This window comes from Ictalurus furcatus, chromosome 7 (genome assembly GCF_023375685.1).
Source record: "Ictalurus furcatus strain D&B chromosome 7, Billie_1.0, whole genome shotgun sequence".
Lineage (NCBI taxonomy): Eukaryota > Metazoa > Chordata > Actinopteri > Siluriformes > Ictaluridae > Ictalurus > Ictalurus furcatus.
Window position 1 is genome coordinate 8,400,039 of NC_071261.1, and position 14,034 is coordinate 8,414,072.

The 14,034-nt window shown below is 43.5% G+C and overlaps 1 protein-coding gene across 2 annotated transcripts in view; it reads left to right on the top strand.

The window, feature by feature from the left end:
* The window catches only part of ctnnd2b (catenin (cadherin-associated protein), delta 2b), an 83,811-nt gene that overhangs the window by 27,558 nt on the left and 42,219 nt on the right, over positions 1-14,034 (top strand). For both annotated transcript variants that reach the window (XM_053628177.1, XM_053628178.1), the window contains 3 exons: positions 629-741; positions 10,055-10,089; positions 11,449-11,565. In XM_053628177.1, the coding sequence (XP_053484152.1) occupies positions 629-741; positions 10,055-10,089; positions 11,449-11,565 (265 nt within the window). The remainder of the gene's footprint in view (positions 1-628; positions 742-10,054; positions 10,090-11,448; positions 11,566-14,034) is intronic.

A 14,034-nucleotide genomic window follows, 5' to 3' on the forward strand; every position in this document is an offset into this window, starting at 1 on the left:
CAAGGGTTTGAATTTGATGTACTCTGTGTTTTATATTATTTTTTTTTTATTTATTTTTTTCTCTCTCACTCTAACTTGATTTTCACAGTGCTTACTATAAAGAGGCACACGGGGATTTCAGTCTCTGATTTGGCATTGACAGCTTTGTCGTTAAATGTTATGTGGTGCATGTCTAATTAAGATGGGAGAGGGGGGAAATGTTGAGTGTTGCCACTGCTCTCTGAGCATTTCTTTTTAAAAATGAAATATTAGAACTTTTACATTGCATTGAGTTCAAATAATTTTTTTTTTTTTTATATGTAGATTTTAATGCAAGTGACCATTTTATAATAATACATATTGAAATGGTTCAATCGAGAACTTGTCCTTGTCCCGTTGTCTTTTTTTGAGCAGTGTTTTTAGCTTCCACAGTCGGATGTAAAGACCCTCTTCGGAAGCTAGAAGAACCCTTAGCTATCCAAAGAATATTCCATTCGTATGCTGAGTTTTTTTGTGTGTGTGTGTTGCCGTTTTTATAAAATGTAAAAGTGATACAATGCGCCATAGTGTACTCGGTTTTTGAAGAACGTGCCCACTCTGATCGTGGGTTCGTTCTGATTGTGGGTTTCTGTGCTGTTTTGTCGTGCAGGAGCTGCAGTTTGAGAGACTGACCAGAGAGCTGGAAGCCGAGCGGCAGATCGTGGCCACCCAGTTGGAGCGATGCAAACTGGGATCTGAGACTGGGAGCGTGAGCAGCATCAGGTGGGTCGACTGGGGTATGCGGAACTGATCCAGTACTGCGACTCTAACCTAGCTGCGACTCTATCTCCTAGCACAGGGGTGTCCGGTCTTATCCGCAAAGGGCTCCTGCTCGGTTGGAATGAAAACCCGCACCCACACCGGCCCTTTGTGGATAATAGGACGCCCCTGTCCTAGCCTCACACACACACACGCACACTCCTTATGCCTAATACCAAGCAGTCCTATCTTAATCCCTACTAATAAAATGCATTGACTTGTCAATGGGGTCTTTACTTCTTTTTGTCAATAGTGTGAAACAATGTGCGTGTCCTGTGAGGCACTGTTAAAAAAAACACTTTTTTTTTTTTTTACAAAGATGGGCTTCTATTCCAAAAACTAATTAGTAAGTGTTTCCTAGTAATCTCTGCCTCTTCTGCAGCGCGGACGACGAGTTACATTGTTCGACGTTCCTCAGAAAGATGCTGACGAGATCTGATTCAGCACCTGGACAAGATTTAGTTCTTCAGAGGAAACGTTAATCAGTCTCTTGCGATGCAAGTCACTAATTGTGTTTTAGCAGAAGTCGCAAGTAATCAACACGACGAATTGAATAGAACGAAGAGTCTTTGTGCCTATTCATAAAAGGCAAAAGTTTAACGTGCGTGAAGTTTCGTATGATAACTAGAGACGCACCGATAACCGATTATTCCGAGTGATATCGGCCGATGACCGATAGTTCCGCGTTTAATACCTTCTTTTAAATGAATAATAATCAATTCCACAATGCTGAAGGAAAGGCAAATAAAAACTGCTACATTCTCTCCATTTCAACACGTCGTTTCACAGTAACTGGTCTCGTAAACATGAAACGCATTACTCTAACGAGCATGAACTCAATTCTGAAGGTTAAAGTAAGATTATTAACTTATCGAATGTTATTCATTCATATTAACATCGACTGAACTGTTAATCTCACACTCACTCACTCACCACAAACGAAAGCATTTCTGCTTCATCACTGAACATCAAACTGGTAATATAAACTTTTTTTTCTACACTGGTTGAACCTGCTGCGAGGGGGTTTCTAATACAGCTGCTGAGGGAGTGACGGTAAACGTGACCCCTTTATCTCTTCTGACTGCCGTAATCCATCTCTATATTTGTTCCTCTCTTGGAAAGTCATGGGAAGGAAATACTGGATTTTTTTTTTTCTTTTTTCTTTCTCAGTTAGAGCAAATGTTAATGCAAGAAGGATGTTTGCTCTGGTCTCCCATCTCCCTCTATAGACGTTTACCCTGCTATAGTTTACTTTAAACTCAGAAATGGATGTATATGCATGAACAGCGTTATCCATTATAGCTGATGTAGCATGATTGAAGTGACGTGCAGGTCTTTTTTAAAACGTTGTGGAAATGTCCAGAACATGGTGTTAAAAAGCATTAGATTTGAAGTGCCGATACCGGCGGATACCCCGTTTATATGACCGCCGTGGAGTTATCGAAGTGTTCCCATTCTAGCTCGAGTTCACGTTTTGAGAAAGCACGTCTTTTGAGCCAAGATCACTGCACGGTCTCGTCATTGCAGTTGTTGTAAGGATAATGTACGAATGCCATGACGCGTACACCGTGGTCCTGTTTTAGGTTGACAGCGAGCCATCTTTGGGCCTTGCGAGTCACGCGAGATTACGTGACGAGCCGGCCTAAACGACAACCAAGCCGGCTTTACGCAAATATATTCGTTCCACAGCCGCAGAGATGGTTTAAATTTCCCGTCAGCTTTCACTAGGGACGTGCGTGTCGTGTTAGACTTTCACGTCCTGCTGTCAGTCAGTTACATCTTCGACCTTATGAGCTGAAATGATGAAATGGCATTTAATGGCTTTATTATATGGCATGTCGTTGCATGCATGAGAATTGAGATTCCTTTAAAGCTTGAATTTAAAAAAAAAAAAAAAAAAAAAATTTTTAGCTTGAAATATTTTTAAGGTCTGAGTTGGTAAGCCAGCATTAAAATGATAGGATATTTTGTTAGGAATATTATTTATGATCCCTCTGCCTGTCATTCTAGAAGAAATCACCGAAGATTTGGGCCAAGACGCGCCACGTGACGTCAGCCAAAGAAAGACCGTTGTGAAAGACCGTGCAAAACGATCTCGCGCGATCGCACTTTCGCCAATCCATGTAGTTTTCCACAAATCGCTGAAATTCTGTACGGACTGAGGGATGCACGCTGTTTTATTGAAGCGTCTGTTGTAGTACTGTTTCTTTTTAGCCTGAGCGGGGGGCAAAACTACCCTATAAGATCATGAACTCTATAAGTGGCTTAAGCTGAGGAACTGAGAAGGAACCTGGTACAGTAATAATCTCATAAATACTCTGGGGAAGTCACACTGGCTCTCAAATAGTCAAAATTGTCGATTAGTTTTAGAAAAAAGCCAAACATGACGAGTTCGCTATAGGGTTTGTGCTGGGGGAAATGCATTTCAAAAAAAAAAATTCAAACTAATTAAAAAAAAAAAAAAAAGTTTTTGATCAGTAAATTATTATCGGGTGCTGCGACTCTCGGAGCCGACGCCCCAAATATCCTCTCGCGTGAGCAAAGCCTTCGACTTTCTCCCAAATGCGTTCAGTTGAGCTTCATCTTGTCGAACAGAGCTGTCTCGCTAAATAGTGTCTGTGCAGCGCAGCACAGCACAGCGCAGCGAGGGTGTATTAAGCCAAAGCTGTCAGACTGCTCTGCTGCCAGATAAGTCCAACAGGCTCTCGTGGGCTCGCGTATACGTCCTGAAAAACACAGCACTCAGATCTGAGGACGCCCGGGTTGACGAGAACGAGATGATTATAACGTACGGTCATCTGTACGTTCAGGACTTTTTAAGGAATAAAGATTTAAGTGCGTTTTGGCTTTGCTGCAGGTGGGAGTCTATAGGCAAAGTTAAAATTATTGAGCCTAGTTAGGTGGTGTTATAAATGGTTGGGGTTTATTTATTTATTTATTTATTTATTTATTTATTTATTTTCAAGTGATGCCTGAAGTCATTAACATTTTCCACTCCAGGAACGTGGGTGTACTTTTCAGTTTTTGTGCGCAAGTCGGTCTATTTATTTCGGGCTCTGTAAACGTTACGCTTGCAGTGACTTCCTCTTAACGTTCGTTCTGTCTGTTGCACCATGCACCGAAATTGTAACACCATCTCTAACTGTTTAAAATTCGAATGCAACGTTAAAGCGCTCTAGTCTAAAGTAAGTAAACTAACTAAGATTCGGTTTAACGTATGACGTTGTTTGTCTCCTAAGCTGCATTCCTATGCAATATAGAACCATAAACCGTTCCGACGTCTTTTTACGCCTGGACGACGCGTGTAATTTGTAGACGTGACGGACCGTGGATTTGACGTGCAGATGGCATCACGAGGTGATGTACCAACTATGTTTGACAGTAGAGGTATAAATACTTGTTCTCCGCTCCTCATCACTTCACATGCCGTCTATATAAACGCATTACTGCTGAGCAGACACATGGCCACGGTCATAAACGAGCATGCTGTACTGTTTGATCACACTAGGCCCTCGGATGACTAGCCACAGTCCAGGCTCTTACTATCGATCCGCGGACGTGACCGGTCCGAAGGGTGCCGTGTTGGGAGTCCGAAAGCCGGTGCCGAGCGCAATAAAAGCTTAGAAAAGCCTCCCTCGTCCACTTGTGTACCCCGGGGGTGTCTGCACGCTGGATATTAGCCTTATTAAGACTGTCTGCCGCTCGGCCTGACTCGTACTAAGTGCCTAGTGTACAGTGAGAGGGGAGACGGGACGTATCGATTTGGCAGCCAATCTGTGTTGTTAAAGAGGAGATGAAAACCTGGCTGTGAATGTTAAGCTGAGTGAATTCAGCTTAACATGGCTGCTGTAAGCCCAGTCTGTCTGCAAGGCAGCGCAACAGACAGCAGTCTCCCAGCATCCCCTCTGCAGAGGCAGCCAGAACAGCGTAGAGGCTCAAACAATAGGGTTTCACAGCCTGAAAGGTGTGAGAAGCCTTTGGGGAAAATTTAAAGAGGTGCTTTAGCTTTAGCAGCCAAAAATAATAATAATTAGTGGCAAGGAATAAAAACAGAATCCAGATAGTGTAATACAAATAGCCATAGTAAATGGTACCAGCTCTTTCTTTCTTTATTTCTTCTCAAAATGGATTTTTTTTTTTGTATTTATTTTTTTTTTTAAACCCATGAACAAAATAGTGGAACATGTCTACAAGCACAGGTCCTTTTATATGACCATCCATAAATTGCATGATACGGTGGGGGGGGGGGGGGGGGGGACAAAAATAACGAAAAAAACAAGCCTTCTAACATTAGACAGGTTTAACAGCTCATTATCACTTCTGAAGCTGAGCCTTCGGTGGCATGTGAGATTTGCAGAGCGTGAGTCGGCAGCACACACAGGGAGGAGTGGGTTGTGTGGTTGTTTGATAGCTTTACATAGCGCGAGCGTGCCAGCTGGAACATCACTGCAGGGTGATGGCATGTGCCCTGCTTGCCGTGTGACAGCCAGCGAGAAGGATTCTGCGGCGTGAGACAGAGCTGCAGTAGAGTGCCATGGTTCGAACGATGCCTGGCGAAGCCGTGAGACAAACCCGCACGGACCAACTGTTTGGACCAACTGTTCCTGTCCTGCATATAGGGCAGTATCGCATGAAACTGTTTCACACCAATAAACGGTCCATCCTTCTACATGTAACGATTTGCGATTTTCCACTCCAACAAGAGGAGAAACTATTTAGCGTTTCTCTTGCAATCTCATTAAATCAGAATTTATTCATACATTCATTTTCAGTAATCGGAACATCATGTGTTAATTTTCAATAACCACTGTAGCCTGGTCAGGGTCGACGTGGATCTGGATCCAAGGAGCAATAGCAGTAATAACACCTTTCACCTTTTGAAAAATAATATTTCCTTCTAAAGATGATTATTGACATAATCCTTAAAATCCTTCCATTTTCTGTACCGCTTATCCTACACAGGGTCGCGGCGAGTATGGAGCCTATCCCAGGGGACCCGGGCACCCTGGATCTCTGTTGTTCTTTTAGATCATTTACTAGTTCCTTTTAATCCTGTGCTCTAATTACAAGATCCCATGCAGGTTAAAATCTATTTTATACTGGGTGGGGAGTGTGTGTGTGTGTGTGTGTGTGGGGGGGGGCATCCCACACAAAAGACACAGATGGTTGTTGACCTGTACAGGCCAGGCAATAGTTAAAAAAGATGAACTACATAAGCAGTTAAAAATACCATTAAGCACAATCAAGGCCATGGTAAAAGGTTTTAAAAGTAGGATGGTGAGGTATAAAGCTCCACACTTTCAGAATTGCACCGTTTAGTCGATTTCTTGAGGTTGTCAAGTTTCAAATTCAAACGATAGACACTACCTCCATAATTTAAAAAAAGCTACACGTTTGGTTAAAGGCAACAAAACACAAAAAAAAAAGGTTAAAGGTCAGCTAGTGGTACAGTGAATATGGTTGGCATCATGAATTCCTGAAATCTTTTCAAAAATCAATAATAATAATAATAATAATAATAATAATAATAAAAGTATGTTTTTGCATTGCATAAAGCAACACTCTGCTGTTCTTCAGCTAATATTAGTGATCAGGTTGTGATCAGATAATGTTGAAACCACTACAGGAAAGACTTTTATTTTATGATTGAAGGCTTGGTGGTCAGCACGTTTGCCTTCCACCTCAGGGTTTGGGGTTCGATTCCCGCCTTCGCCCTATGTGCACGTTTGCATGTTCTCCCCGTGCTTTGGGGGTTTTCTCTGGGTGCTGCGGTTTTCTCCCCCAGACATGCCATATCGGCTTATAGAGACTGGCATCTCTAAATTGTCCGTAGTGTGTGAATGGGTGTGTGATTGTGCCCTGTGATGGGTTTGCACCCCGTCCAGGGTGTCCCCCGGCTTGTCCCCCGAATCCCCTGGGATAGGCTCCAGGCTCCCCGTGACCCTGTGTAGTATAAGCGGTACAGAAGATGGATGGATGGATGGATGGATGGATGGATAGAAGAACTACTTAAGAGGTTAATGTTTTAAAAAATATTGTGCCAAAATAAAATTATACAATATACACTTGGCACTTCATTAGGAACACCTATACACCTGCTCATTCATTCAATTATACAATCAGCCAATCATGCGGCAGCAGCGCAGTGCATAACGTCAGATACAGAAAACGTGAGCTCTGTGACTTGTTGATCGTTTCAGAAAATGCTGAATATCTTCTAGGGTTTTCAGAGTTTACGCAGAACGGTGCAGGTGGGGGGGAAATCCAGTGAGCCGCAGTTCTGCAGGCAAAAACCCCTCGATGGTGAGAGATGTCGGAGAAGAACGGCCAGATCGGTTCAGGGAGGCCGTGGAAGCTTAAATAATCACTCTTTACAACCGTGGTGAGCAGAAAAGCATCTCGGAACACGTCAAACCTCGAGGCACGTAGGCGACAACAGCAAGAGACCACGTTGAACAGGAATCTGAGGCTACAGTGGGCACAGGCTCACCCAGACTGGACAAATGAAGCTTGGAAAAAACACCACCTGATCAACTGAATATTTTTTGTTTGTTTGTTTGGATGTGAGGATGTTGAAGCCTGTTAAGAGCTTGTTCCGATTTAGTCAGCGATTCTCTCTTGCTGCCAAAAGGAAGCAGAAATGAAGAAGTTATAAAGTGATGTGGTCCGTTCTCGGACTATGAGCCAGGCTCCCCATCTACAACGGCACATCATGACTCAGCAACCTCCACTCGATACACTCATGAGCTCTTTTTTTTCTTTTTTTAAAGTTCCCCTGAAGTTCCTTGAAACTGTGTGGCGTTATTCGGTGTGTTTGACGTAATTTCCACTGAAACAGGAAGTCGGGGCGGGGCATATAGAGTGGCTCCTCCTTCTTTTTAAATAGCCAATAGTGTTTAGCTTAACTCACAGCCCGGGCTGTTGGACAGAAAATCCGTTGAGAAGCAGAAGTGCAGAATGATGTCATCGTAATTGTTGATCCGTGCTGGTGGTAAAGCGATTGTGTAAATCGTGTCATTGTTGTGGAGCACACTTGCTTATAGATCCCCTTAAGGTGAACATATTCATACCAAACGTCGATTTTGATTTCACGGGGACATTAACACACTTTCTTTTTCGGTTCTCTATCAGCGTACGTCTAACACGCGACACTGTTCTCTCCGATGTCTTGACATCTTGCTCTCTGTTGTCTTGGTTCTCGAGAATAATATGTTTACACTGTTGACCCTGCGATCCTCTGTCCAGGAAACCCGAGCCTTGTTCTCGGAATCCAAATTATTAAATGGATTAAATGCTCGGATTTATTCGTTCTGCCGGAATGCTTTCTGGTAAGCCGGTGTCCGCATTTAGCACGCGCTCTCTCTCTCTCTCTCTCTACCTCTACCTCTCTCTACAGCGGCAAAAGCTGGAACTTGTGTGATCCTCCTGATCCAGTGCTGGCTGATGGGTGGCCTGTCTTTGTTTTTCATGGATGAGCGCTTCTGATCAGCACTCATTAGTGCCATTATAAGAATCCCTTTCACATGCTGTAGTAGGCACCAGCGGCTGCTGTGTGTGGAGCTTCAGGGTGGTTCAGTCAGAAGACACACGAGAAGACGACTTCACCTCCCGTGTTCTTCTTAAAGACCATCTTCTTCACGCTGATTATATGGCTGGCGCATGAGCGTGCCATTCTCGAGTGCATCCACCAGTCATTCTCGCTCATGGTTTTTTACATTAGCACTCGGAGGCACTTTCTGCAGCTGGTCAGCTTTTAGATTATGCCTCCCTCCATTCTTGTGTGTCTCTCTCTCTCCCTCTCTTTTTGTGCTAAAGAACCTAGTGACCCCCAACAGTGCTGGGCCTGACTCTCTCTCTGTCTCCCTCGCCCTTACCCCCTTTCTCTCCCGCTCGCTTCCTTTTCACATGCAATAAGAGCTTTGCTGTGACCCGTCATAGCATACTCTCTCTCTCTCTCTCTCTCTCGCTCGCTCTCTTTCAGTCTTCATTCTTGCGTTTCTCCTCCCTCTCACTCTTTGTCACCCGTGCACATTCTTTGCTTCAGTTTTTAGACCACGTAATGGAAAACCCACGATCGCCACCAAGATTTGCTAATTGAACTGAAATCTAAAACGCTATGGAATCGTTTTAGATTAGATACAGCTTTGGAGATTTTTGGTCATACTGGAAATGAGCAAGAAAGCGTTTGTAGTGTTTTGTTATGTAATTAAGCCCCTTTTCTTGGTTTCCTTACAATCTGAAATTGTACATTTCTATAGGTCTGTTTCCAAGTATGTGTATTCGGACTGAATCTTTTACAGGTGCGGTAGTAAATTAGAGTAGTGTAGCTGTAAGTGGCTTTTGTCTGTATGGGAATGGGGGGGGGAGCCCTAAATAACAATGATTAACTGCTGACCACCTACTGACCCTCAGCAAGCCAAAGCACTTTGCTTTTCAATAATTACATTATTCTGATTTTTAATTATCTGGGTAGAAGAAAGCAATCTTTTTACCAAAAGACCTCATGATTTATTATATAGACGGCCGTATTTAGAACTGCTGACCCGCTAACCCGGACGCGATATCGATTCGCCAAAGTAAATTATTATGGTCCGTTTACTTTGCGTTCGAAAGCCGTTCAAGCAGGCAATTTTGAGCAATCTTTTATCGCCCACCAAAAAACCCGGCTCTCTCATTAAGCCCAGCGCTTTAAGCGTTTAGTGAAATCGCTTGTAGTTCATCTCTCTTCACGCAGGCAGTCTTTGTGGGAATTGTTCGCGGCATAATTGCTGCTAAATTGCTGTATTTTGAGGAGGAACACACCACAGACTTATTAGCATGTGGCGTTTTGTTTTCTCCCGTGAATCGTGACCCTCGCACGATTACGGACATTCTTGCAGTGTAAGTTTACGCACGCCGGACGAAAATCAGTAGAATGATTTCGCATCTGCAGCGTGGCTGAGGGACAGTAAGCAAGTATTTAACCTCTCAATGGCTCCGGGGCCCAAGCAGGGTTCTGTTTACTGTACGCCCTTATTAAAGATCATCGATCAGCAGTACGGTGCTCCTCATCCCTACATTGACTTCTAATCCATAATCATGATTACCTCTCAATATCCTTCATTGATTTGGCAAGTGGTTATGTTTTTCAAAAAGTGTGATGCACAGAAAGCCTTTTTTTTTTTTTCTTTTTTATGAGCCACAGCAATTTTTATGTATTCAAGTTGAATTAATGCGACGTTCTTAATGACGCATATCATTATGCACCGCATTTGACTTGCTCTTTCTCTTTCTGCAGTTCTGCTGATGAGAAGTTTCGCTGGAACAACCAAGGTAGAGTAGGCATGTTCCTTGCTACCTTTCGATAGCAAATCGGTGTATCTAACCCTTTTTATTTGTGCCCGATGTTCTGATCTTACCTTAATAGAGTTCTGTACACCCTCAGTAGTCGAAAGTCGTGCCTAACTAATCATCTGAGACTCGACGAATGCCACGCGCTAGACGAGGAAGTGTTTAACATACTGCTCGGAGCAGAGCGCTGACAGCTGTCACCATCTGTCAGGGTCACACGACAGCCGAACTGTACTCATCAAACCAAAATACAGCCCGTGCCGAATGAATTGATCGGATTATGGCAGAAACCTTAGCCAAAGATAGCACCTCGACTTTACAGCAAAACAAGCACACAATCGAGATGTGGAGTATGCCAAGTGTGTGAATTATTTATGAGAGCGAGTGGGTGGTCAACGCCACACTGTTTTTAACTCTCAGCCAGGTACAGTGAAAGGGGCATATTAATCAGTGCAGTTAATCAGCAAAATAACATGACTGATGGGAGCTAGTGCACTGAATGTAATTACTGGAACAGGATCCTGTAATGTCTTCCTAGCAGGTATGTAATCGCACCCAGCCAATTTTAAGGAGCTGGTAATGAATGATATCTGCTAATATACTTTGTATATGATCAAAACTTTAAACCTCAAAGGTTTGTTAAATTGACGGGTTAAACGATGCTTTATTGATACGATTTTCTCAAATACTTGAAGCAGCAATATAAACATGTAAACATGGAATATATATGTGTGTGTGTGTGTGTGTGTGTAATATAAAAGTTGTAAAAAATACTAATAATTTTAAAAAATCAATCAAATTAACTCTCAAATGTCAATGTTTCAAACAAATACATTTTGATTAGAAATTTCGAAAGCAATTGAATCCCCACAACCATTGAAGAGCCCCCTTTTTAACATAAATTGTGGTGCTAAAGTATGTTTGGTAATCGTTAAAAGGTCATCAGCGTCATAGTTTATTGGAGTGATTTTCACTGATTCCAGTAAGTCTGTAAAAATGTAATATCGGGCAATTTGATCAGTCATCCAATACATCAGTTGGGATCTAGTTTGTGGCATACACTCTGAAATCTGGGGGAAAATATTGCTTTATTTTTACCTCTGTGTATGTTTGGCCCTAAATTGCTGGCATAGATTCATCTATGGCAGGTCTTGGCAGGTTTTCCTCCCTCTGTTGTAGTTCTGTAAATGAGAAGTAAAATTGCATGAGAGAGTGTACTGGGGGGTTTTGTTGTTGTTTTTTTTTTTTTTTTTTGGTCTGCTTTTGCGTTTTTGTTGATGTCCAGACCCAAAACCAGAACCAATGTAATTTCCTTCTCTTGTTCTGCGTCTTTCCCTATAGACGGACAAAAGGACATAGAAGAAGAGCTCACCACTGGCCTGGAGCTGGTGGACTCCTGCATCAGATCCCTGCAAGAATCTGGTATTCTGGATTCCCAGGATTTTGCAGCAGGTGAAAGTAAGAATTGTTCCTCCTCTGTAGTTATGTTTGCGGTTAGGCATGATGCAGTAGCTGGGTATAGGGTAGAAGTGTGCACTCGGACTGGGATCCTGTGGGACCCAACAAAACGCAGCAGGAGAAGGAGTTTATTTATTTATTTTTATTGAAACTTTTTTGTGGAGTAGAAGAGACGGTCAAGTGTGACGGTTGTGTAAGGCCATGTTCATTAACAAGAGTGTATATGGGGCTTTTGCAGCACTGTGTGATACATTTTTACTGCTTTCTTTCATGTGTCATCGGTAACTGCCTTATCCTGGTCACGGTCATGGTGGTTTAAATGGCTAATTTGTTTATATTTTAAGAAATAATACCAGTTTGTCAGAAAATATTGAGCACAGGTGCAAACAATAATAATGGCAAGAGCAAGCAGGATTGGTCAAGAGTCTGATGGATTGGGCTGGATTGGCAAAAGTTCCCTCGGAATCGGGTGGGACTGGGAATTTAAAAAGTAGCATAGCGGTAAAGGTTGAGTGCCAGTAATGAGGTAGAGGTTGAGATGCAGTAGGTAGGTAGGGGCTGATTCACATAGCAGTACTGAGGTCGAGGTTGAGTGGCAGTACTCGGGTAGATATTGAGTGGCAGTAGTTAGGCTGAGGTTGAGTGGCAGCACTGAGGTAGAGGTTGAGTAGCAGTAGTGAGGTAGAGAGGGAGTAGCAGAAGGAGGAACACTGAGGTCGAGGTTGAGTGGCAGCACTGAGGTCGAGGTTGAGTGGCAGCACTGAGGTCGAGGTTGAGTGGCAGTACTCGGGTAGTAATTGAGTAGGAGTAGTGAGGTAGCGGTTGAGTGGCAGTACTCGGGTAGATATTGAGTGGCAGTAGTTAGGCTGAGGTTGAGTGGCAGCACTGAGGTAGAGGTTGAGTAGCGGTAGAGAGGGAGTAGCAGAAGGAGGAACAGTGAGGTAGTAATTGAATGGCAGCACTGAGGTAGCGGTTGAGTGGCAGCACTGAGGTAGCGGTTGAGTGGCAGCACTGAGGTAGCGGTTGAGTGGCAGCACTGAGGTAGCGGTTGAGTGGCAGCACTGAGGTAGCGGTTGAGTGGCAGCACTGAGGTAGTAATTGATTGGCAACACCTGAGGTAGTAATTGATTGGCATTAGTGAGGTAGAGTTTGAGTGACCAGCCAGCCAGCATACAGGACCACTGTCTGGCACCTGCAGAGGAGGTCCTATGTGTACTTACCTGAAGAGCTATGTTCATAATTTGTACTTGCACATTATAGCATTTGGAGTAAGAACTGAATCTGAGTGATGGGGGTGAGAATTGAATCTGCCAGATGCAGGCACAGATAATGGAGGCTTGCAGGTGTTCGCCACTCAGGGCCTGCTCCCTCTGCGGTTTCTATTCACCTCCTTTCACTGAGAGAATCCTCTGCCCTCTGCTGTATTCAGAGCATGTGGCATGGAGCGCTACCTGTTATGCCACATTATGAATGTCAATAGCTGCAAGTGTGAATTGCAGCTCTTGACCGTAAGTGGGCTATGACATTGCTCTCACTTTGTGGCTTTTCTTCACGCCTACAAATTGGGGCACAAATAATATCGTTCCGAAGTAATCACACGTGCATTCATCGCACTGAATAGATCAGGCTGATCTCATGTAAAACAGGCAGATGCATACAGAGCAGCATGAAGGGATAGGAATTTTGGGATGATTCAGAAAAGCATTGAAATGATGCTGCTTGATAAATAAAATATGGTTTAGAAACTAATTTTTGCAAGTGTATGACCATAGGAGGCGGGGAGGGGGGAACCACGTATAACATCGTGTATACGTTATCGACACTTTAAGTTGTTTTGCATGAGAATATCATTTTCCAGATGGTCATAAAATAGTAACCTGATGAAACCTTTTCTTAAATCTGAAAATAGGTCAAGCAGAACAGTGATAAAAGACCTCCGAGATGAAAGATAAGTCATGCTCGGTCACCAGCTACCTGGATAAACACATCTCTCTCAACTGCCATTCTATATGACCGCAGGACCTGGGCACAAATGGACTCTGAGATGGCTCCGAGATGGATAGACACAGCCTAGGATTACACATTTATGAATCCTGAAGCTTGCTGTATAAAATCTCCAGGGTCTGCAATGGTTTTAATAGTAAAGGAAAGAAAAAAAAAAAATGACTGACAACTCTCTGCTAACCAGGCTTTCTCTGCTTAGTCAATAAAGTCATTTTGTACATCCACACCCCTGTAAAACAGACAGCCCTCTGTGGCACTGACTGGCACCTCGCGCTTGTGAAGCATGTATTCCGTTAGAGCAGAAGCTTTCGTGGCGGAGTTTGTACCTCCGGATCAACGTGAGCTTTCAGAACCAGCCGAGCAGCTCGGCCTCCTTCTGTGTCTGAGAGGAAGAGGCGGATTGGCAAACGTGATTTCTGCTCCTGCTGGCCCCATTCTTCATGACATGAGCTCACTGACTCCTCC